The following is a 24,372-nucleotide window of genomic DNA, read 5'->3' on the forward strand; positions in this document are numbered from 1 at the left end:
CAATGGAAATGCCAAAATGACTGGGGGGGTGCGTGTGAATAGTAAGGTGGGATCAGGAAACCACATCACAAGTGGTTGTCTGTGCTAGAGGCTTAATCCTGGATTTGGGAGATTCTCAATGTGTGAGGCTCCCTTGGGTCTGTGAGAAATTCTAGGTGTAGAGGGGGAAGTGGGAAGGAATATGACTGTTGGCTATTGTTACAAAGAAAAGGGAGTTACCAAGGGTATTTGTGGAATATTTCCATTGGGAGTAGAAGGTGTAATGGAATATGACTTCAGCAGTTTGAGAGAGTAGGGGACTTGCAGCGTGCAACAAACCACAGTCCTTGAAACAAGCACAGCCAGCACCAACATCCCAGTCAGGGCAGTGTCCATTCCCTGTCCAACAGCATGTCCTTCTCAGTGTGTGCTAACTGTGCTGTGATAAGATACAGATACAGACTAAGCTTGTAGTTACTTGTTGGTTGGCCAAACTAGACATTGCTACCAGACATCCTCCCTATCTAAAGGACAAAAAGGTTCTTGTTAAATCACAGTCATTTGCTTTTTGACATAGACTTAAACCATCTAAGCAGTCTCCAAAATTCAGCAGAGTCACAGCTATGTCTGAAATTCCGGTGCCTCAGCTCTTAGTCTGAGCTTGTGTCTCCCCAGCCAGCAACACAACAAGGAAAAGGTTCTGTGTGCTATCATGAGAAAATGATTTGGGAAACAAAATAGCCCAGAGGAACGTAAATCAACTTTGAGTGGGAAAGAAGCAATGTCATATTTTGCCTGTAACATGATAAAGGATCTCTTCAAGAGAAATTTGTCATTAAGAAATGTCTCAATATACTTGTATAATCTTGTATTACTACCTTCATGGGAAGAAGATCAAAGACTGAAGGTTTTTTTAATCTAGTGCATAAAAGGCATAGAGAGAACCAAAACCGTGGCAAATTCCAAATAATTTTTTTACAAGATGACAACCATGGAAATAAAGAAGTGTTTTCCAGTAGAACAACAGCTAGAACATTATGCAGCATTCCTTTAAAACTGCACAGACCAAATGGAAAAGCCCACTCTCCAAACCAGCTCTCTGGAACTGCCCTAGAGTATTAAAAGTGAAAATATTTTGAAAATCTAACTTGGACTATTCTGTTGCTTTACTTTGTGTGCTTCACACACCTTAAAGAAAATAAACCATCTGACCTTACTGCTTAATTCTCATAAACAAGAACAGTTGGATAATGTGTGGGTTGCACATTTTGAAAGGAGAAACTGGAGCAGACTTGGTTTCCCAGGGTAGGCCTTTCTTTTTTACTTTATTAAATATGCTTCTCATCGATAATATCCCTTTAAAAGGATCTGAACTGTATTTTAGAGATTTAGGCTGGGGGTTCCCTTACACCCATCATCTCTGAACTTTACCTTACAAAATGTGAAATTTCACTGAAGTGAAAGGTGTGTATCCATTATAAATATGAATCTTTCCAGCTAGGGCAGAGACACAGGCACTTTGTCCTTTGTGGGAGCAGTGTCCAGGACAGATGGCAGCAGGAGGTTCTGGGGGCTGAAAGCTTGGAGGGAATGTTTGATGGGGATGAGATGTCCCACAGGGAAAGATTTTTCTGAGGCTGAATTTGAAAAGCTGTGTGCAGAGTCCTAAAATTCAGAGGCCGAAATGCTGACAGGGTGGTGGCGTGACTCCCGTGGGGTGCTGGCAGGGCAGAGCCGGGTGCTGCTGCAGGACAGCCCCATCATGGCTGCTCCCTGTGCTCTGCTCTGCCACAGCCAGCTCCCGGGAAAGCACAGGAAGAGATTCCAGTGTCCTGGGCCAGAGCCTGAAGCCTCCCCTAGCGTGGGAATACCACGCACAAGAGGATGCAGGGGCTGATTTACGTCACAGCACTGCGTGTAAAACAACGTGTTACAAAAGGGCATTTTATAGAAAGGAAAAAAATACTCACTGAAGAGCAGAAGAATGTTTGCTTTCCTGCTTTTAGCTTAACATGGCTCTTTCTTTAGTTGCTCAGCTAAGATGACCGAATTTGTAGTAGGTGAAAATGCCAGGGAGTCATTGAAGTGATCTTGAGAAAGTGCTGGCAGTCTGTACCATCCACAGCTCTTCCAAAACACACCGCTGTGCTTTTTGTGGGAGATGCTTGAGACCAAAATATGCCACAATGGCAGCACCATTGCCTGTTACATATAAAAATATAAATTAGAGAAATGCATCATTTTACAAGAACCTTGTGTCAGGCAACATATGTTATAAACCCATGCTGGGATTGTCAGATCTTAAAGGAAGTGTCATTAAAACCAAACCGCAGATTATTTGCAGTAAAAGACAAGTATTTGTTCTTCCCCAGCTTTTTCTCTCTTTGTCCTCTAATTCTCACATTTCTCATTCAGCAAACTTTGAAGGTTAATCACTGACAGGAACAAACAGGTGAAACCTTTCCTCTGGCCTTGGAATAATCCACAACTAAAGTAAAAATGCTCATGAAGGTTATTCTGATGGAGGTCTGATGCCACCTAAAGTCTCCACCAAGTCTTGCAGTAGAAGAAATGAGCATCTCTCCCCGGCATTTTAAAGCAGTAACAGCTCTGCAGTTATTATTTATAGTTCTTTGTGGCTACATTAAGCACAGCAGAAGTTTGCAGTGTGAGAAAATTAGTTCAATCATATTGGATCAAAATTTCTGTCACCTCAGCCAGCAAGAGGCAGATGTTGTATCTGTGATATGGGGAACCTGTCTTTATTTCCCTGATGCTAAAACTCGCTTGGTAATGATGTTCTTTAATTTCTAACATTTGGAAACCATGTGACTGCAAAAGAGAATCAGATTCAGTAGATGGAAGGACAACATATGCATGACATTTTCCATGATAATATCAAGCCTTAAATTTAGGAGATACCAACTTGTATTTTAGAGTACTCTGCTGGGCAGGATCAATACCTTTATCACTGAAGTTGGTTAATAAGCCCTTTAAAAAGTATTATAATAAAAATATGCTGTTGTCAAAAATACGCAATCTTTGAAAATCGTGTTGCTTTTACCAGCTTTCCTTTGGAATAAGTATTGATTACTTTGGAATAAGTATTGATTGTTTTTATATCTGATTTGGTATTTCTTGAGGATTTTAATTTCAATTTTATTTTACTTTTCATTTTCCTTTGTTCCTGCATTAGCGCTTGACTTAAGAACAATACTATTAGGCATTTTTGCTACTGATGTGGTTATAACAGGCAAGATATGAAGTTGCTTTTGGATTTTAAGCATTGTTCAAAGTGGCTGCTTTTGAGTGCTTTTGGGAAGATTGAATCTTGACTTCTAAATCCAATCATCTCCTGACTACTACAAAGCAAATGGATTTGGGGTGTTTACCTTTAGTTTGAAGTCTCCTGTGAACTACCACACTGCACAGTACAGAGAGGGTATGGACTGGAAGGGGACTAAGGCTGTCTGAAGTCAGAAGTGACAGAGATTGGCACTCGTATTTCAACAGGCAGAGTTTCTCAGCAGGTGGAAGGTGTTCTTAACCGAGAAAAGCCTTTGCTAACCTGGTTGTTCTCTCTCCCCAGCACCCTGTCGAGCTGCTCCCATGCCGTAGTGGCCCTGCTGTACCCGTTCTCCTGGCAGCACACCTTCATTCCTGTCCTGCCCTCATCCATGATTGACATCGTGTGCTGCCCTACCCCCTTCCTGGTGGGACTGCTCTCCAGCTCTCTGCCCAAACTCAAGGACCTGCCCGTAGAAGAGGTAGGAGCTGCCACCACAATTGTTTGCTTGGAGTAAAGCTGGCCTCTCCCAGGAGAGGGCTGCCATTGGCACATAAATCCTCACGTTTAATTTTTAATCTGCCTTTTTGTTTCTTCTCTGCCTGCTTCTCATGGGCAACTGCCCCTTGGCAAAACTGCAGCAGTAGCTTTACTCTTTTATTCTGCCCCTCTTCCATATTTGGCACCTTGACAGAGACAGGTGAATATTTACGTGGTCACAAGTAAGGGTGTAAATATGCTGATTTGTTCTGGAAAAAGAGGAAGCCATCTGCTATGACACCTCTGAATCCTAATGGAAGCTGTGCATGAAGCCATAGCCCACCCAGGAAACAAAACCTTTAACAATTTTAACTTCTAAGACTTTGTTGATACTGTATTGGAAATCAAATGAGAGTTGTACTTCATCAGCTCTTCTGGTAAAATACCACAAAAATATTCACGGGCACACTCTTCTCTCTTGCTCCTATTAGTTTCCTGTCATTTTTCTAAGGAATTTTCTTGTGCTTGCTTCCAAGGCCCTGTGTGCCTCTGGCCCATGTAAATATCTAATCCATTTTCCTTTCACTTTCTTAACATTGCTCTTCCACATCTTTCCAGCTCCATCTCTCAGCTTTGCTGCTTTGTTATTTTCAGAAGCCCTTTGGAAGCCCTGCTGCTTCCAGTGACACTGTTTTCTTTAAACCCCTCTGACACATTTTTGAAGTGCATGTTAACAAAAATTATTAGCAATTACTTGAGGAGATTTAAGAAAAAAACCCTTTTAGCTTTTTTTTTATATTAGTCTAGTATGAGATCTGTTGTATCTATGTTAAATTAGATTTTTAGCTCTAAAGAATACCTTCATGTTGTTTCATAAAGCACACAACCTCTTGTTTCACAGTAGGAATTTGATTCATGTTGAGGCTTGTTCAGCAGATGATCTTTTGCTATTAAAAAGCAGTGAACAAATGAATGTTTTCTGTATCTTCAGGTATATTTCACTGCAGTGTTTTCTTTTCTTTAGGCTTTGATGGTTAACTTGGGATCTGATCGATTCATCAGACAGGTAAAGTACAGCTCAGAATGCTGCTGTGCAGTCTAGCAAGCTGTTTACTCCTACAGTATGATTGGGTTTCTTTGATCAGAGAGATTTGGCAAAGGGAAATGTGTGTGCAAAGGGAAAGCGATTAGGGAGAAAAAAAGGTTCTCATTTTCTGTTCCACCTGCAAATAAGAACTTCTCAGGTATGCAGAAGGGATTGAGGCTGTGACTGTAAGAAGGAATCAAGAACTGTATTCACAGTGGAAAGAAAACATCCAAAGATAATAACATCACCTTAGCAAAAAAACTCACACTGTTGGAACATCCAAAGATAATAACATCACCTTAGCAAGAAAACTCACACTGTTGGAAGTGAAAAGGACAAAAATTGCAAAGAAAATTCCTGACTGAGAGCACAAAAGTGGAGAATAGTTTAATGTGGTAGGAAAAGCAGGAGCCTTGTAAGTAGGGAGATGAGGGATCACCATCTCCTGACAGTCACGTGGCACTAAATAATTTCAAGAATATCCATCTGCAGGTTGGATGAAGAAAATTTTGTGTACAATTCCCTGGATGTGGCTGATAAGCAATGGCTGCTGAGCTAAGGCTTCCATGTCTACTTGGCTTCTGCTGAAGAAGCATTAAATAAGATGGAGAGACCAACAGCGGCAAGACTCAGAAAACAAGATAAACTGCAAAATAGTAAAAACAACTGTCAAGGACGAAAGGAGCTGTCTAAAACCAGCTACAGCAGCTGTGTGTACACCTAGCAAGGCTTCACTTGATGTGTATTTAGTTAAACACAACTATTTGGACTCTTTGTCATGTAAAGAGCTGATTCCACATTCTGTGTTTACCTATTCTTTGGATTATCATTCCTGACTTTAATCTTATTAAGAATGACAAGAAATTTTGTTTATGAGTATTTGTTAGTTGCACATAGATCTTCATTATTTTATTTATGTAGCCGTGACAGTAGCAGATACAAATATTTTTCATCTGAATTTTAAACCTTCTGGAAGTATTTGCTGTAGTTCCTGCAGATTAATTTGGCTTAAGGATTTTCTTTTTTCCTCTATCAGATGGATGATGAAGACACACTATTACCTAGAAAATTGCAAGCTGCTCTGGAGCAGGCTCTAGAGAGAAAGAATGAACTGATAAATCAGGATTCAGATAGTGATTCAGATGACGGTAAGTTCATTTGGAAACAGGGACTTGTGTAAACAAACGTAGGTACTACTGTGACTTTCCATGCAGGAGAAAGAAAAATGGGACTTGACATCTCAAATACTTTTGGTGACATCAAAGGTTGTCTCTGAGCACACAGGGAATGAGACTGATGACATCAACCCACAGTAATACCTCACCCATGACTTATTTTCATTTCTTTGTAAATGACATGGACTCCTGTGGGTTCCTCTGAACCTTTGGTCAAACAGAGCTTTGCAGTTAACTTGGCCCTAACTCAATCCAGCTAATTCTCCAAGCTTAGGGGTGTGTCTGAGTTTGGAGTTGGTCTTGGCACTCATATTTTCAGGGGAGAGAAGCAGGTTCCACCAGGAAAGAGTTTTAGCGCAAGGCAGGTTGAGTTGGCTCTGAAGGTTCATATTTCTCTTCAGCAGTGATAAAAACAGCCCAGGGTGAATTGAGATGTCTGTGGTTGAAAGGTATGGAACAGGCCCCTATTCAGTTTTTGAAATTTATTTCTAGTCATATGTATTACATATATAAAACTGTTTTAACATCTCAGAGACGATGAAAACCCAAATTCTACAACAGACCCTTTTGGATCAGTTTTTGGTACAGGCTTATTATCCTCAGGGAAAAATATTTTAATACTGAGTCATTCAGAAGTTTCTGAAGAGAACTTGCTCAAGAGTGAAAATAGGAGGTATAATTTTGATGAAACACCCATCAAATGTTTAATTTTCTGAGCTGTTTCCTGAGGATTTGTAATTGTCGTTGACTCTTGGTCACGGAACACCAATTCTGCAGACTGGCACTCGTGGTTATGGCGCTGTCACCCTCTCCACGTGCATCCAGGTGTGCAGGGAGCCGCTGCAATTCCCGTCAGTTGTTAGCATGGCATCAGGGAACCGGGAGATGCTCAACCTGGCCCTGCGGGGATAATGCTGACAGCTCTGGTAGCAGCTGATTTTGGTGTCTTATTGCCGCCTTATTTTGCAGAATGTAACACCCTGAATGGATTAGTGTCTGAGGTTTTTATCCGATTCTTTGTGGAGACAGTTGGCCATTATTCCCTGTTCCTAACCCAGAATGAAAAAGGAGAGCGTGCCTTCCAAAGGGAGGCTTTCCGTAAATCTGTGGCCTCCAAGAGTATCCGCCGCTTCTTGGAAGTTTTCATGGAATCCCAAATGTTTGCTGGCTTCATCCAGGACAGAGAGCTGAGGAAATGCAGGGCAAAAGGTAAGGGTGGGTGTTTCCCCTGCGGTGCGGGTTTCGCTGTTCCGCTCCTGTCCCGCGGAGAGCGGCAGTGTCCGTCCCCGTGCGCTCGCCGGGAAAGCGGAAACGCATCCCTGAGGTCCTGCCCGCTCAGCCGGAAGGTGGCTGCGAGCGGAGGCTGCCGGAGGCACTGCCCGCGCCGGGGCCGGGAGCCGGGACCGCGGCATGCGGGATCAGCCGGACACAGCTCACCCCGGCGTCCTTGTCTCCCTCTGCCACAGGGCTCTTCGAGCAGAGGGTGGAACAGTATTTGGAAGAGCTCCCGGACACGGAACAAAGTGGAGTAAACAAGTTCCTGCGAGGCCTCGGTGAGGAAAACCTTTAGAAGTATTTCTGAAATGAGTTTTCATGGTGGTGGTGGGTTTTGATTTTTTTTTTTTTTTTGGTTGGGTTCTTTTGTTTTTGCTTTTTTAATGTAAAAAATCCTTACCCGAAGTGAAATAAGGTAGTCAGGCAGTTTCGGCATGATAGGAAATACAAAAATGAAAAAATGAAAACATAGTTAAAGGTGATAAAACCAGATTTAGTTACGATCCTTGTTAACACTTTCATTTTCACTTGGGGATGGGGGAACCATAATCGAGGAGTGGAACAGGAAGGGTCTGAGCAGTCGGTGTTCTGTAACTCCGCTCTCCCTGCTGGTGCTGAGTAGAAGAGTTACCCCACAGCAATTACAAGTTAGACCCATTTGCTGTCACTTTTGATTGACTTTTGGTATATGCTAGAGACTGACGGTGTGCTTCCTTTAGGTAACAAGATGAAGTTCCTTCACAAGAAGAACTAGCTCCTTCCTGCTGCAACACCAGCCCAAAGACTGTTTAATGGCACTGCGCGAGACACCTGCAGCGTTCCAGAGTGTGGAGAGGGAGGAGAGTGGAGCGAGCTGAGGGCAGCTCCAGGCGGTGACTGATGCTGTCAGACAGTGTGCCATGTGATGGCTCCTCCATGTACTTGGGTAGAGTTTGTACATAATGTGCTGTAAGCTTTTGTAACTGATTTTGTAATGAGCGAGAAAACTGTGGTAAATATTTGTATATTCCTGAGAATAACAGGTGCTTGTTTTTTTCTTTAGTATGAGTTGAGTTATGCTTGGTGCAAAAATGAGTAGCTGATAATGTGCAGCTGACTGTCTCAGCAGAACCACTGACGTCAAGGGATGTTTGATGCCTGAACACTGCGGGGTGAATGAGCTTGGGTACGTGGGAGAGGTTGTACGCACGGGGCCGCCCTGGTGCGGCACAGGCGCTTGTCTGTTTGTTTGTTTCCTTCTAATTAATTTTAAAATAGAAATACAAAGTAACTTGATAATAAGGTACTTGGTTCACATTGCAAAACCTCCACTAGGTTTGAACTCTGGTCAGTAAACTCCTTGTAACCCACTCTGCACTAAGACTGCTAAGCCTGGGGAGATCTCAGCTCTCTGACATGCAAGCTGCAGCGAGTAGGTACAGTACAGCCTTTCCTAATGTATGTATGTATGGATCCTAATAAACTCTGTAAATAGACCTGTTTGTTTATATTCATTGCACACCTCTGCAGTTCCTCATGTGGAGCAGGTACAAACCCAGCAACTTGCCTGTGATTTTTAAATGAATTTCTAATTAAAATGTAAAGTGGTTATTATGAACCTGTCTTTTGGTAGGTTTGCTATTTCATGGCATGTAGTTTGGGTTTTCTTCAGTGTTTTTCACTGGGGCTAAGACAAGGCATTTTATATGCCTTTTCAAAAAATTTTATCCAACAGAAGCATCTATTAAAACACTTTTTTCATGTGTTAGCAGCGAATAATTTTATCATATCACAGATACTGCTCTTGAGCTATAGTATTTTCAGGTTGGCTTTGTGTTGTGCATGGTGCTCAAGTGTCACATTCATCCTTGATCTGGAAACAGAACTCCTGTTGAGGTTCTGTAAGTTTTCCCATAGTCTGAAGAAGAAAATATAAAATGCTTCAATATGTTGCAAGTCTGACAGATAATAAAAATTAGCTAAAGCCGCTTACCTTTAAAGGAAACCCACCACGCTTTGTGTTTCGGCATTTGCAGCGATTGCTGTAGTTAGATCGACTTTGAGGCTTGCGCAATTCCTAACCTGACAGTGGTTCTGGTTTGCTATCAGCCTCATAGAGCAAATTTGAGGGGCTGTTCACTAAAAAGGTGAAGTCGTTTCCTTTTTCAGTTATCTCCCTCACACTCGAAAATACACAAAAGCTTTTTAAATGCACATGAAACGTCTGTAAAATACCCGGTGCTTTTGATTCAGGGGAAATGTCATCACAACTGGTAACTCCCATTAGTTTTACTCTCTAATGTCACTTGTATAGGTGGCTTCCGGCCTTTTTATAAACAACAGCTGCTAGTAAATGTAGGGGGACATACTTATTCCTCTGAAGAAAATGATGGATAAAACTATCAGGATGTTCTGTGGAATTACTGCAAAGGCAAGACAAAGCCATGGAATGCTGATGTACAATAATGTGGTGCTGTAAAACCCATCTCCTGTGCCAGAGCTGTTTTCCTCCATTTGCAATTTAAGAATTTAAGGAGAAAGCTTTTCAACATTGTATTATCTGTCAACATGTTCCCGCTTCTGTAATGTGGATCAGAGGATACTACTAGACAAGGTGAGATCATGTCCCAAAAAGACTGTAGGTGCCTCCTTGATCTTCACACTGCAGCTGTATAAAACAGTCCTTGTGTTATCTTGGAGGTCTGTCTGAAAGGATCAGATGAACAAAAACCAAGGAGTGCATTATTTTCCCTACTAAATTCGTTGTTGAAACTAATGGAGTTCCTGAGCATGGAACACTGTTAAGTGCACCAGGGAAATCCTGAAAAAAAATAAATCCAGTGCAGAGGCCTGTGTTTAAAATTGGTAACGTTTTGTTTAAAATCTTAACAGTACAAAATCCATTAAAAAAAACCCTAGGAACCAAGCTTAAGAAACAGTAACACTCCAGGAATTCACATTCCAGTGTGGCAAATAATTGTGTTTAAGGACGTAGTTTTCATTTTCCCATTGTTACGGATGTTTAATAAAGTGACCAAACTTGCAAGTGTTCCTAAATTCTGGTCGGAATGCTGTTTTTCCGCGGCGGGAGCAGACGCGGAGCTGTGCCCGCCTGTGGGCGGAGCACGCACCGCCCCTCAGAGCTCCGCCCTGTCCTTCCCGCCTCAGCGAAGCCTCGCGAGATCTCGGCCCCGCCCTCCCGCCCCCTCGCCTTTGCCCGCTCTCGCGAGAGCCGCGCCCTTTCTCTCTTTCGCGCACGCCGACAAGATGGTGGGAGCTGCGTCCGGGCCGGGAGGGGATGGGATGGAATGGGACGGGATCGGGACCCCGCGGCCGCCGTGCCTCGCTCCCGCGGCGGGACGGGCCTGCGGAGTAGCGGAGGGTGGTGGGGAGGCGCGTCTCCGAGCCCGCGGCGGGCGGGAGCGGTGCGGGGAGGCCGGTCCGCCATGGCGCCCGGGTGTGCGGGCCCCGGGGCGGGCGCGGGGTTCTCCTGCCGCTCGCTGCCCCCCTCACTCACGGCTGCTCTCCCCCTTCCCCGCAGCCTTCCAGGCTAAGGAAGACCCGAAAACTGAGAGGTCACGTCAGCCACGGCCACGGCCGCGTGGGTGAGTGGAGAGGTGGCCGCGGGTGCGCTTGGGCGGCGCGGCCCTGCCGGGGCTTCCCCGGCACTGAGGGGATGCTGCTGCCCTTCCCGGATCTCAGAAAAATGGGGCTGTGGCTGCAGGGGCCCGCCCGCATTGTGCGAGGTAGTGCTGAAGGCCGCAGCCTGCGGGGGCAGCGGCCAGGTGATGGCCTGATCGAGTCTTGCACGTTTTAGACTCCCTGGATTTGTAACTTAAGCAGTGCTCAGCCGATCAGTACTGGATATGCGACATCTTAAACTTACAGAGCAGTGCAGTCTCCCTTTCAACTCTGTCCATTCCTACCTTGTCACACGACAAGATAGAATAGCTAGTTTAATTAGTTTAAATTGGTATTGAAAGTGTTTCTAAGTATTATATGTAATATTAATGTAACAGAATTTTTCTTCTTAGGCAAACACAGGAAGCATCCTGGAGGACGTGGTAATGCTGGTGGTTTGCACCATCACAGGATTAACTTTGATAAATAGTAAGCTAACGTTTTAAATATATACTAGCAACATGTATGCTCCTGAAGTAGAAGCAACTAACTTTTATATGGGAATAAACAAGTTTTCTTGCAATCCTACATTTTTTTTAATTGGAAGTGTGGCATTATAGCTCCTCATGTCCCCACTTACCCTAAAATCAAAGGCCTTTTCACTTGGAATGTTGGAGTTCAGTGCAGATTTAGGTAAAGTTGACCAAATTTGCCCGTTACAGTGTGTTCCCTGCTTAACAGTGCTCACACAGCAAATTCAGAATGCTGTGTTGAATCCAAACTGCATCCTGTTATCTGCATCCTATAAAGGTGAGGGATGTTCTCTGATTCCCGAGACTATAGAGTCACATCTGGGCACTGCCTGTGGTCCTGGTGTGCTGGAGTCCTCGGACAGGAACCACTAATCTCTATTCACTGGCTGTGCCATTCCTGGCTCAGTCAGTCACCGGGTTAGTGACAGCTGTGCCAGAACTCCCCAGGCAGGGCAGGCGTCCCTGGGCTCGTGGAGTTGGGGCTTCCCTGGAAATACACAGTCACCAGTGAGGGGGATTGAGTTGTGAGTTCAAGGGAAAAGAAACACTTGGAGTAATTTTTCCTTGGTTTGGATACTAATCATTACTGCACCTAAGTCCTACATACATTGATATGGAAAAAGGTATAATGTGACATTTTGATTACTTTGATCATGTAAGATGCTTGTTCCAGTGTCAGTTTGTAGTTCTGCTTGTTCAGGATGAATTAAAAATGTGATATAATGTGGAATGTGTTTCTTCCACAGTCACCCTGGTTACTTTGGAAAAGTGGGCATGAGACACTATCACTTAAAGAGAAACCAGAAGTTCTGTCCCACTGTCAACCTGGACAAGCTGTGGACACTGGTCAGTGAGCAGACAAGGCTCAACTACGCCAAGAACGAGGCTGGACTTGCCCCGGTCATTGATGTTGTGCGCTCGGTGAGTTCCTGCTCGGACTCAGCCCTGGCATTCCTGCTCTCCATGAGTGCCTGAGCTTTGCCTGTCCCACCGGGGAAATGCTGAACTGCAGATAAGCTCCAGTGCTTTAGTGCTCAGAGGTTCTTGAGACAGATCTCTTGGGCTGTAAGTAGTTAGAGAGGCACTTAGGCTGTTACATTTTTTCCTGTAAGAACTTTTTCTCCTATTGGTGTGTGTTTGTGGACAGGCACTGCCCTCTTCTGGGTAGGTGGTGAAAGATGGCTCGTTTGAAATGTTCCTGAAGGCATGTACAGAACTTGACATTGTGTGAGACCAGCTCTGCCCCTTGTCCACCCTCGAGACTAGAGTCACATCTCCACATGTGTGGTTGTCTTGGTGTGCTATAGTTCTCGGACAGAAACATCTGATCCATATTCACTGGCTGTGATGTCCTGTGTCTCAGCCAGCCACCGAATCAGGGACACTGCTCTGCCGAGTGCTGATGTTCTGCCTCCCAAATCAAACACCTGCCTTGGCCACTTGGGCCCCACTTCTCACCAGCAGTGACTTCAGCAGCTGTTCTGTTAATGGTCATGTGTCATGATTGTCCTTTTATGTAATGAATTGACTGGATGAGGTTATGGTGATCATGGTTTTGTTTTTAAACTGGTGTGTGCTTATAGACAGGCCTGAATGTCGGAGCCTGCAAGCTGATTACGAACACTGAACTTGTTCTTTAAATCTTTCTAGGGCTACTACAAAGTGCTGGGCAAGGGGAAGCTGCCCAAGCAGCCTGTCATTGTGAAAGCAAAGTTCTTCAGTAGAAGAGCAGAGGAGAAGATCAAAGAAGTTGGTGGTGCCTGTGTGCTTGTGGCATAAAAGTTTTTGTTTTATTCAAATCTTTTGAATAAACACAATGCATAAAGTGAGCTGATTTATAGAAGTTTGGGTTGTTCTGATTTTTCTTTCCTGACGTGTCCAGACACTGTTCACACTTCAGTCTTACCTGGTCAGTTATTTCTGGCAGTTTTTTATCAGTGGTTTCACTGCTTCTCACTTCACTGTGAACTCGCCTGACTGCAGTGTTTGGTACCTTCATTGTTTCATCTTTACAGCGTTGCAGAATAGGTTCTGTATTTGTGCTGCTGTTTTGTTGGTGATCCTCTCTACAGCTGTCTGCAAAAAGGTGACTTGGGGGTTTTGTACCCTGAAGTGGCATCCAGGGGAAGTCTGTGGGGGTGGTGCCCTGGCCTGTGGGAATGGAGCAGCAGGAGTGAGGATAAAGAAATGCAGTGCAGCAATGCAAAGTGGTAGGAGTCTACCAGAAATGCTGTGTGAAAGAGACTTGGCATGGGAATTGTACCAGTGAGCTTTTGGCATAGCAAAAAACTCTAGTCCTGTTTCCACCAAGGTGGGGTATAGGAGGGGAGGAAGGGGAGATCCCTGGGTGCAGTGAGGGACAGACGGGAAGAGCTGAAATAGGTTTGAGGAAACAATTTAGGGTTTCTACCTTGTTACTGCTGCAATCTGTGCCCTCTGAGCTGGATACAAAAGTCCTGCAGTTCCCTGGTGTGGGACAGCTGGTTCCAGCTATCCTCAAGCTTCCTTAAGGTGGCAAAGCAGTGGCACAGCTCTAGAGCAGCTGTGTATGAAGTTCTGATGTATTGGCTTTAACATGACTACCTAAAATGATCCCTGCTTGGTTGTAACATCAAACTAGGACTTCTGGTGTCTGCAAGGCTTTTGGCCCTTCGTGCCAAAGCAGGATTTAATGGTAAAAAAATCAAATAGCTAAAGCCAGTGGTTTAGTTATTAACTGGTTCTCAAGTGTCAGACCAAAAGCTTTTAAACACTGTCACTTAATTTATGTTTGCTGCTGAAGTCTTGAGTTATTGTTGATAGTTGCAAATTACCTTCTACTGTAGTTAATCAACTTCTAACCTAGTGTTTGGCAATAATTTAATTTAGAGGGCTTTTAGGGTGAGGTTGATGTGCATTCCATTTATAAAAGAGTTCATCTTAGCCTGTGGTACTGCTGCTTGTGAGCAGCTCTGACATAAATGAGCAGTTTGTTCCAAAATGCAGAGGTAAGGGTATGGAACTCTCACTGGCTGCTGGAACTGCTGTTGCCTAGTATGTGATGCTGGGTGTTGCTCCATCCACCACCACTCTGGGCCCAGCCGTCCATCCAGTTCTTTTAGTGAACAGTGCACCCCTCCAAGCCATGAGCAGCCAGTTTCTCCAGGAGAATGTGGGAAATGGTGTCAAAGGCTTTCCTGAAGTCCAGGCAGGCAGACAGCAGCGACAGCCTTTCCCCCATCCACGAAGTGGGTCACCTGGTCATAGAAGGAGATCAGGTTGGTCAAGCAGGACCTGCCTTTCACAAGCCCACAGTGACTGGGTCTGATGCCCTGGTTATTGCACTAGTGCCACTTGATGGTGCTCAAGATGATCTGCACCATGACCTTCCCCAGCACGAAGGTCAGGCCTGTAATTCCCTGGATTCTCTTTCCAGGCCTTCTTGTAGCTCATTACATACATCGGCCTTCTCCTCCTCCGACTGCCTGACTACTGCTTTGCACACATGCCTCAGAACAAAATTTTAAACACATTTTTTTCACTCTTATTCTTTCCCTTCCTGCCAAAAAAATTTGACACGTCTTTCTATGTTGTTCAAAAGGCATACACTGAAATTTGCGGTAACCTGTTGCTGCTCAGCCAGCCCCAGATTTGGCTTTTAAGGTGACAGAGCATTTCCCAGTATCAGGCTTTGTTTGCACTGATTCTCTGTGCATGGATGCTTTGGGCTGTGGTTTCTCTGTGTCAACAATGTGGTAGTTTCAGACCTCAACTTCCTACTGCAGAAATCACATGTTTTTGTAGGTGCTACTTTGTCTTCTTAGCAACAGGAGCTGCAAGAAATGACAGAGATGGAGTGAGCTGGGACACTGTGCTGCTCTAGTGATGTTTGCCTTTGATAGGTGGTCGATGAAGATGCACTGTGAAAAGTAAGCTTGTGTAATAGGCACTGATATAATGTTAGTTAAACCACAGGCCCAACTGGCACAGCTCATTTCCAAAGGGACCACTGGTTTTGGAATTAGAATATGAAGATTTAGTGGTAGGTTTGAATTTATCTAAGTAATTTGTCAGTCAAGATGGTGGACATCTACCTAGTTGAATGGGTGTGAAATAGGATGCAGACTTCAACATAGGGTCCATTTTTTTCTCTAAAGTATTTTAAATACCAATGACTTCAGGATACAACACTTAACAAAACTACTGGTTGTTAATTTCTGAGGCATCATTTTTTTGCGTTGCAGAATAAAAGCCCAAAGCCAGAGCCACTTACTAACCATTTCCACTGGAATCTACCAGAAGACAGAATCCCTCAGGAGAACAGATAGCCCTAAGGTTAGAGCTGCTGCTCTTCTGTGCTGTGGAAATCTGGAGATTGCAGCTTCAGTTACATCCTGCTGGTAACGGGGCCACCATGCCAGGGCAATTGGCAGCTACATGGGACTCTGGTCCCAGGAGGTTGGATCAGCTGGAAGAGTGACTCCAGAGGAAATGAGGCTTTATTTGCTTTTTCTCCTCTGATACATTTGCAGGAGTTTCCCTTTGCAGTCTGTATCTGATCAACATCTCTCACAGAACTGAGGATGAAATATGAACTGCAAAATTCTTAGTTGACCTTGGGGAACTTAGGCTGGTGGGAGGAACACTGGGAAGCTCAGGTCTGGTCTATAATCTGATCTGTGGCCATCTTGATAATCAAAATTTGATTACTGCAAAGTGCATTTTCTATAAAGATTGTCAGCAGATGCTGTACATTTTTCAAGGCAGCTTTCTAACATGCATTGCTGAAATGATGGATGTATGGGTATTATTTTCTTTACCTGAAAACTGTAAAATATTTGAGTGAAATTGTAAAGGCAGTCAGAGAATCTCATCATTTTAATTGCACAGTTTCAGTGCTTCTAGCAGGAAATGTACAGCATGTGACAGTTCAGTTTTGTAAGCAGATCAATAGAACAGATTAGTTCAGTTTTTACAGAAGTTGCTAGTATTAGAGACATAGTGGGATCATGGTTTGTAAACCTTAAACCACACTTTCCTGCACAACAATCTGCAAAGATATTCTCCTCTGTAAAGCAGGTATGTGATTTCCATCTGCGAGAAGCTTCTTTTTTTCACGGGGGCTAAATGAATGTTGTTTGTTTGATCGTGCATCCCGTGTTGCCCTCTGGTTTGTGCTTGAGTGATCAAGTGTTTTGTGAACTGCAGGGCTTGTCATGAGCCATTTTGTGACTCTTCGTGTTTTCGGGGCCAGACTTCAGCCAGCAGGAATGGAAACCCTGGATCTGCTGAGGAATTGTTTGGTGTGCAAGTGGGACCTGCGGAGGAGGGACCCCAGAATGCTGCCCTGCCTCCATTCCTTCTGTAAGGACTGCCTTCCAGATTTGGTTCAAGGATACAGCTGCATTCCCACTGAGTATGAAGTTCTCTATGAAGGTAATATTTAAAAATCTCTGGCTTGTGCTCTTTCCAATACAGTATTATAAAAAGAGATGGATTAAGAAGTAATTTTTGAGGCCTATTCTTCTACAGCACTACTTTAAATTGATAAACTAGGAGTCAAGGTTTGTGTGAGCAGAGAGTGGGTTGGGAACCAGCCACCTTCATTGTATTTTTCATCCAACAGCAGTTTTCTGAAGAGAAATGACACAGGGAACATTTTAACGTTTTTCAGAATGGGCTGAATGTTTCACTTACCAAGTTGAAATGATGAATATTTGATTTTCTTAGCTTAATAAATGAATAAATGCTACAAGATAGCTTTCAGACCACATCTTTTTTGCAATCTTTTTGACATGCTGGACTTCTGGTCTATGGTTGTAGTGGTAGTTTTGTTCTTCCTTCACCCCCTCCTTCAGTGCCTCCCCAACAACAACACAAAAACATCCAATTCTTTGTTTCTAACAGAGGTAATAATAATTATTAGAATATGTGTATTCTGGTGCACTGAAACTCTTTCTTTTATCTCGTTGTGAATGTTGTTTCTCTCTACCTGAGATGAATTAGCTTGTGGCTAACTCACCCTAACAATCTGAGTAAACTAGTGAAGGTGAGAAGCATTTCTGGCTGTGCCTTTTGAAATCCTGAAATTATCTGTTCTGTTTCTGGTAGTGATATTCATAGAAAATGTGTAACTTTTTTTGGAGTAAAACCTAGATGACAGAATATAGTAATTTTTACTAAATGAGTCTTAATTGCCGTGAGGAAGCATTCCAGACTCATTACTAATTTATACAAGGAGCAAAGGCATATTGATAACTTGTAGTTTCACAGGCTTTGAACTTCAGTTGAGTGAGAGGCAGCATTTATTATCTCTTCCACTGCAGATTTTAGAAATGTGTAGGAAGAGAAGATACCTTCCCTGAGGTGCTGGTGATCAGAATTGATGAGATGACATAAACTAGACTAGTTCAGGTTTGAGAACAAATGGAATCAGGGTTAAGAGGTGGCTGTTGAAAGGCTAGCAAAACACAAAAGCTAAAGGAAAAGTCAAAGGAAAAAGGCTGTTCATGTGTAGGGTACAGACAGAGAAAGATACGAAGGTAGGAGAAGGAGAGAAGGAGAGTGAGGCAGTAATTTCAAGTAATGTCTCCTTAAAAATTTTAATGCTCAGTCATAGTAGGCCTAAAGTCTGAGGGATGTCTGTAATAAAACACTGCTGAAACAAGCACTCCATTAGTTTTTATGTATCTGCATTTGACATCTCAGCCATTCCTCTCCTCCTTCTTTCTGTTTACTAAGTGGAAAAGTGAATTTCTACCACTTGCTGATCTCGGATGAAGTGCAGCTAGAGGTTCTCATGAGTTGTTCAAATATTGGATATTTCTATAAGCTGGATCAGGAATTGTTTGTCTGTAGCAAAATGGAATAAATACTAGTTTATTTCTGTGTTCCTGAAGTTTCTCTGTTTACTTCTTCATTCTTGTGTAGATAGGGAGCTTCTGTGGGAAAGAGCAAGACTACAGAAAGAAATAATGAGCAGTGATGACCCAGTAAATGAAGTGAGACAGCAGGTGCAGAGACTCAGTTAATCTAGGAGCAAGGGAAGCAGCAAAACCAAAACATCTGTGTCTCTTAATTAAGTCAGTGACTGAAACTGCAGCCACCATAGGTCAGGCAGGATGAATTTGTGAACTCTTTTGATGGCACGGTGTTAAATGTTTGTCTTATCTGCACTGGTTGCTGAATTACAGGCACTATAATTCCAACTCAGTTTTCAGTGTTATCTTTAAGTTTGATCAGATGTAGGTGCCAATGATAAACTGTAAGTGCAAGTGCTAAGCTGTTTTAGCTGAGTAAATTCAAACTATTGCCTGTAAGCAAAATGGGTTCCTTACTCACTAGGAATTCCTCAAGCAAGATGTAAGGATGGGAGAAATGAATGTATTTGCAAGTGAAGTCATTCTGACATTTGTCACAGAAGGAGTATTTGAATGTGCAGGTTTCTGTATGCTTTACTACAAGCAATACTCTGCTAACATAAAGCTCTTTTCTAGTTTATTGTTTTGTACTGAAATTGCTGAGAAGCTGGAGGTAAGTGGTCCTGACATTTGATGGGTGTTGGTGTTGGAACTTACTTTTATTCCTGTGTGTTTAAGGTGACTCATGAATGAAAGCCCTGAGACAGCAGCCAGAGCTCCTATGGAAAAGCTGCATAGACATCAGAATTTATTCATAGCTGTGAGAACTGAGAGTCTGGGTTTAATTTGAGTGGAAAAAGAAAGCTATCTTTGTGAGTTTGGCTCCTACATATGTTTTTTCTATGAAGGGAAATTTAAGATTCTCAAGCCTTTCTTTTCTATTTTTTATTTTTTTTTTTTATTCTTTGCAGGCCAGTGTTGCTTTCCTATTTTTATTCTTTCTCTTCCTGTAACAGAGAATCCACATTCTCCTGCTTTGCAGATCTGCATGTTATGTGCTTCCAGTCTGTTTACTGCATGGGAAAGAATAATTTTGAAAAGAGGGCTTGGGTAAGAAAAAGAGAACATTCTTACATCTCTTGAGATGGAAATGTCTCAGATGAGGACTTTCCCAGGCTCCTACCTGTGTGAATTGCTACTCGTGGTACAATGTTGGCTCTTGCATGCTGCCTTGGCTTCTTGGGTCTGGCTCTTTCTCATGAAGTTCTAAATACATGCAAAACCAGATTCATCCAGGTTCCTGTGCTTATCCCTCCTCCCTGAAGTGGAGGGGGATGCCAAAATAAATTGTCCCACCTCTGCAAATCTTCCTTTCTGTAAGATGTTAAATGATATAAATTGATTTAGTACTTTAAATATCACCAACACATTAATTCCAAAAGTAGTCAAATGAGGACCAGTGGAGATGCATTGTTGTGAGAAGTTTATGTTTTTGCAAGACTGTCTCAGCTAAAGGGTTTGTTGGTTTTTTTTTTCCCCCTTAAAAGAAAAGAAAAAATCACATGTAATTGCTGCTTAATCACAGTTAAGACCCCTGAGAACAAGACAGATCAGAAAAGATGTGCTGAAACATCTTGCAGATTTCTGCTAACTGATATAAGCCCTGGTATTCTTAACATTTTGTGACCAAATTGGGTAATTAGTCTAACTTGTAAAGTAAAATGTTATTAGTAGTTTGTAAATTGCTTTGTGAAGTGGTGGATTTAATTGTATTATGTTTTTTGTATTGAACTTGCATGCTGAGCTATTACTTTCTGCAATTTCATTTAAAAAATGTTCTTTGCCCTTCTGTACTTCTTGAGGTTGGATAACAGAAATCCTGGAAATTGGCTGCATAATTTCTACCCATATTCTCTGCATAAATCAAAAACTATCCATGCTTGTGTTGTGTTAACTTAATGCCAGGAAATAGACTAGGGATAGGTATTAGAAAACTGCAAACAGATTGGGTAAAACCAAGAGAAAACTAGACTTGTAAGGAGAGCAAATGTGCCTTCAACTACTGACAGAGGTCCACTTGCTGCATTTTATTACTTCCTGCTGAAGTTTTCCTCAGCTTGTATGGTAGGTGCTATATATATGTATATATCTAACTGGATCCCTAATTGTGAATACTTGTTAGTGAGGTACATCCAAAAGTCAGCAAGGTGTTGGTCAGAGATATCCTCAGGGGGTTTATTTCAGGAAAAGGATGGAGCTCTAGTACTCCTTTGGCCATAGGCTCATTTTCAGTATGAAGTTTTGGCATAGGAAGTGTGGTGCACTGGCTTCAGGAGACTCCAGGTGTCAACACACAGTGCCTTAGCTTGTATTCAGCCTGTATTTAAATAATAAAAAAATAAACAGACAAACAAAAAATATCTACAGAGTTCTTTAAACCACAGTTTAGTTTACAGGGAGGCAGTTTGGCTGCATTGGTAGAGCTGTGGTATCTCCAGGATACCCAATAACCCTTTTGAGCTTTGATGCACTCTTACAAGGCAAGTGCTGCAATGCAATGGTCTGTTAATTCTGAAGAACACCCTTTTGCTTTATTTAGAGCCACTTAGCACCAAGTGCATGTTTTATTTCTGAAAAGGGAAGTAGAAAGGTTATTTTAAAGAGAGAAACTGTTCATAATGTGTATATTTAGTCAACTTAGAATGGGTTTAAAGTTAGTCAGCCCTTTGCACTGTGGTGTTTGGCTGCCAGATCCAAAAGGCAAGTGAAACAATGAAGAGTTTAGTTATATAAATGTGAAACTGTAGAGTGGGAAGTTGTCTTCAGAGCTGTTTCCTATAACCTCTAATTGGGTCTCCAAGGAAGTGTAAATTATGCCTGCAGCTGGAGCTGTAGTTAATGCTCTCTGAGAATAATTATTCTGATGGTTGTTGGAGGAAAAAGAGCAGAGGAATAGGTGCAACATGTGGACAGCAAGTATGAATGTAGTGTGTGTGGTAGCTCCACTGTTTGTTTCTTTATGCTAATCGATTCTCATAATAATAATAAGTAAATTATCTGCATTGATTTATTTCTGAGGCAGTCAGCTTCAGGGCTCTTTCTGTTTAAACCTGACCAGACTGGAAGACCTTGAACAAAACTGTGAGCTGTGGCTTTTCATGTACTTGGTGTCTGTGGGTGGGGGAGAGGTTACAGCTGGCGCTTTGGAGATGATTTCTGTAAATGATCCGTAGCTCTGTCACTTACAAATTAGATTGCGGCAGTATAGGTGGTGTCAAATCCTTGGAAGCGCTCAGAAATTCTAGTTCTCTCTTTATTTCTGCTTTTACAAAGGAACACGCTGTCTGAGTGCTATTATTGCTGGGTCCAATGCAGTGTGGCAGCTTCCATTAACAGAAAAAGTGCTGTGGGATGTGAGAGATCCGGCCTGTGGAGAGCTGGGGCTTGAACAGGATAAGGCAGAACCTTATTGTTTTCCTGAAGGCTGATTTTGGATATCCCAGGGGTGGAGTTGGAGTATCCAGACTGGGCTTCTGTGTCTGACTAATGGATCCACTGCCTCTGAAATTCCATTTTTTTTCCCCCCAACCCTCTGCTGAGTTACTCTTGCTGATGGGAGTGTGAAACTGGAAATAAACATGGTGGCTGCTGAAAAAGGGCTGCAAACTAATTCAGCAAAGTAAACATCTGCTGCTGGAACTTTTCAGGACTCAGAGGTGCCTGTACATGTGTGTGTGGCTGTGTTTATAGCCACACACAGAGTTTTACACATCTCTTTTCCAGTGCTGGTGCCTTTTGTGGTGGTGTTCAGATGCACAAGCCTGCTGGGATGGGAGTTACAGGAGCAGTGGGGCCCTGGAAGGATGTAGGTGTAGGACTGTTCCTCCACATCCCTCACGTGGTGACACTTTGTAGGAGTCTGTTCAATACCATGTGGTCTCCAGTGATTCTTCAGTACTTGCTGATAACTCAAATACTCTGGGAATATCTTATATGTGGTTTAACCTGCATATAATTCTGAAATAGGGCTTTATGTTGTGCAACACAATGAAACTGGGCTTAAATCCAACATTAGGACCATTGCTAGCCTTTCTAAATTCGTGGTTGTCTCTTTAGCAGTGAAATGGGATGTCACAAATAACAATTTCAAGTGCTAAACAGCAGGAGGCACTGAACTTCTAAAAGATAGTTTATGCAAATGTTCCTGCCTCCTTCCTACCGATTTAATTTCCGTGCAAAAATAGAATGTGTCAACATCTCTGTCAGCTTTTTGCTACTTCTAGGGGTTTTGATATCAATAATGGCCTCCCTTTAGGCATCCTGACTGTACCATAGCTGAATTTGGCTCCTGATCTCTTAATATGTAAACTGTTGTTTGGGTCCTGTAATTCCTGGTTGAGTTGCTGTTTAGCTCCAGAAATTGCATCATTCTCATATGTACAAACAGTGAGTCTCCAGGGCTTCTGACTACTCTTGCCTTCACCCCCAGTGCTCTAATAATGATATATTTAAATGAGCTGTCTGCAAAGTACAGGTTCTTAGATTAACAGTGTTGTTTGGAGGCAGTGGTAAGGTGGGAAGGCAAGAAAAATATTTAGGGAATGGTCTTGCAAAAACTACTGTGGGAGTGAATGGCATTGTAAGACCTGCTGCTGCCTGGATCTGGAAAAGCTCCGCTCTTTCCTTCTGCTCCAGCCTTTTCTGAGGATTGAGTGAAGACCCAGGCAAGAAAGGAAGTAGGACACTGCCATTCATTTTGACTGTGAGATTTTTATCTGGGAAAAATACAACCAAAGCAAGCTTTCTGAGGCCTGAATCAATCCTAGAGGCAAGGGCAAGAAAAAAGGCAAGAGGAAAAAACGTCTGCACCTTGTAGTGGCTCAGCACATCTTTCTTCCCTGCTGATTTGCCAGCATTCCTGGCCAAAGAAGAGGGAGCAGCCCCAGGTAGCCCGTAAGAAGTGGAGTGACTGCAGCCTGTGCCACGGCACTGCCTGATTCCGGGGAATTCCTGTGTGTGCAGTCCTTGCCACCCATCTGTCCCCCCAAACAGGTGACTCTCTGGGCACCTCTCTAGCTCTTTATCCAGAGCCCAGGTAAGGGGTTTCCAGGAAAATGTGCCTTACTGGTGGTTTGCACTCTGAGCATGAGCACAGCGTGATGCTGCTTGTGGCTGTTTGTAAATATGTGTGTAAGGTTTGCTTAATTTCAGGTTAATTGCTCCACAAACCGTTTTGGAGTGTATTTATTAAGCCAAGCTAACTTTTGATTCTTTGGGGACTTCCTATTGAAAAAGGTTGGGCATTTCCAGAGAGCACAGGTTTTTATTAAGTGGAAAAGGTATCAAATCAGCCCAATTAGCTGAACAAGTGTGATCTCCAAAGCCACCACGCTCAGGTAATCCCTCTTTTAGCAAGATACAAATTTGTCTCCTGTGTTTTTAATAAAGTTTTAGATACAGAATTCACTATTAGGTGTTTTTGATTAGCCCACCTATGAGTAGGAAATGACTTCCAATACTCTCTTACTGTGGTGTCCCCATTATTTTTCCTGTTAACTGCTCTTTTAAAAAACTTTAAAATTTTTTTAAAATTAAGCCGATGACTCTGCATGTCTTATGTTCATCTCAGGGGAGTTTTAGATTTAAAATAATTATAATTTACAGTTCTTTGTATAGTTAAGACACACTGTGACATTTACACAATCAAAGCTGTACTTGGTGGTCTGTGGTAGTCAGTCTAAAACAAAGTTGTGACCTGTGCAGCTTGCTCCATTTGTGTCTCTGGAACAACACTCATTTTAGTAGCATAACTTGGATCTAAAACCTGGGAGAAAATTCTGCTGTGCCATCCAGGGCATTGCTTTTAGGTATCTCTTAATATTAATCAGCAGTAATGGCATTTACCTACAAACTGTTGATTGCATTTCTCAATATATATAAGGGAGGCTTTTGTACAGAACTGAAATCCAAGCATGATTTGTGTTTTCTAAGTGTGAAAATTATCAAAGATTTCTCTGATTTTTTTTTTAAATTTAAAAGCACTATAAATGTTATCTTGCTCATTATCAAATGAATGCATTCTAATTACACTGTCTTCTATACTTCACTGGTTTGTAAC

General features: G+C 42.7%; 3 protein-coding genes across 5 annotated transcripts in view; all 3 read left to right on the forward strand.

The window, feature by feature from the left end:
* Positions 1-8,879, forward strand: part of DENND2B (DENN domain containing 2B) — an 86,938-nt gene extending 78,059 nt beyond the window's left edge. Inside the window, exons 14-20 of one of the 3 annotated variants that reach the window (XR_014226540.1) lie at positions 3,569-3,746; positions 4,770-4,811; positions 5,869-5,980; positions 6,977-7,216; positions 7,474-7,560; positions 8,002-8,447; positions 8,597-8,879. Coding sequence is in view for 1 of the 3 variants with exons in the window: in XM_082284303.1 (XP_082140429.1) it covers positions 3,569-3,746; positions 4,770-4,811; positions 5,869-5,980; positions 6,977-7,216; positions 7,474-7,560; positions 8,002-8,036 (694 nt within the window). In the remaining 2 variants the exon portion in view is untranslated. Of the gene's footprint in view, positions 1-3,568; positions 3,747-4,769; positions 4,812-5,868; positions 5,981-6,976; positions 7,217-7,473; positions 7,561-8,001 lie in introns of all 3 variants that reach the window. The other 2 variants (XR_014226541.1, XM_082284303.1) reach the window with 2 other exon arrangements.
* Positions 8,880-10,484: 1,605 nt separating this feature from the next.
* On the forward strand, positions 10,485-13,244 carry RPL27A (ribosomal protein L27a). Its single transcript, XM_082283194.1, has 5 exons — positions 10,485-10,531; positions 10,803-10,866; positions 11,296-11,371; positions 12,162-12,336; positions 13,066-13,244. Exons 1-5 carry the CDS (start codon positions 10,529-10,531, stop codon positions 13,192-13,194), a joined length of 447 nt encoding a protein of 148 aa, XP_082139320.1. The 5' UTR covers positions 10,485-10,528; the 3' UTR covers positions 13,195-13,244.
* Positions 13,245-16,610: 3,366 nt separating this feature from the next.
* The window catches only part of TRIM66 (tripartite motif containing 66), a gene marked incomplete at both ends in the record, with an annotated part of 44,150 nt that continues 36,388 nt past the window's right edge, over positions 16,611-24,372 (forward strand). The window contains one exon of the mRNA XM_082282987.1: positions 16,611-16,830. Coding sequence (XP_082139113.1) covers positions 16,611-16,830 — 220 coding nt within the window. The remainder of the gene's footprint in view (positions 16,831-24,372) is intronic.

Source organism: Coloeus monedula (assembly GCF_965178545.1).
Source record: "Coloeus monedula genome assembly, chromosome: 6".
In the NCBI taxonomy this organism is placed as follows: domain Eukaryota; kingdom Metazoa; phylum Chordata; class Aves; order Passeriformes; family Corvidae; genus Coloeus; species Coloeus monedula.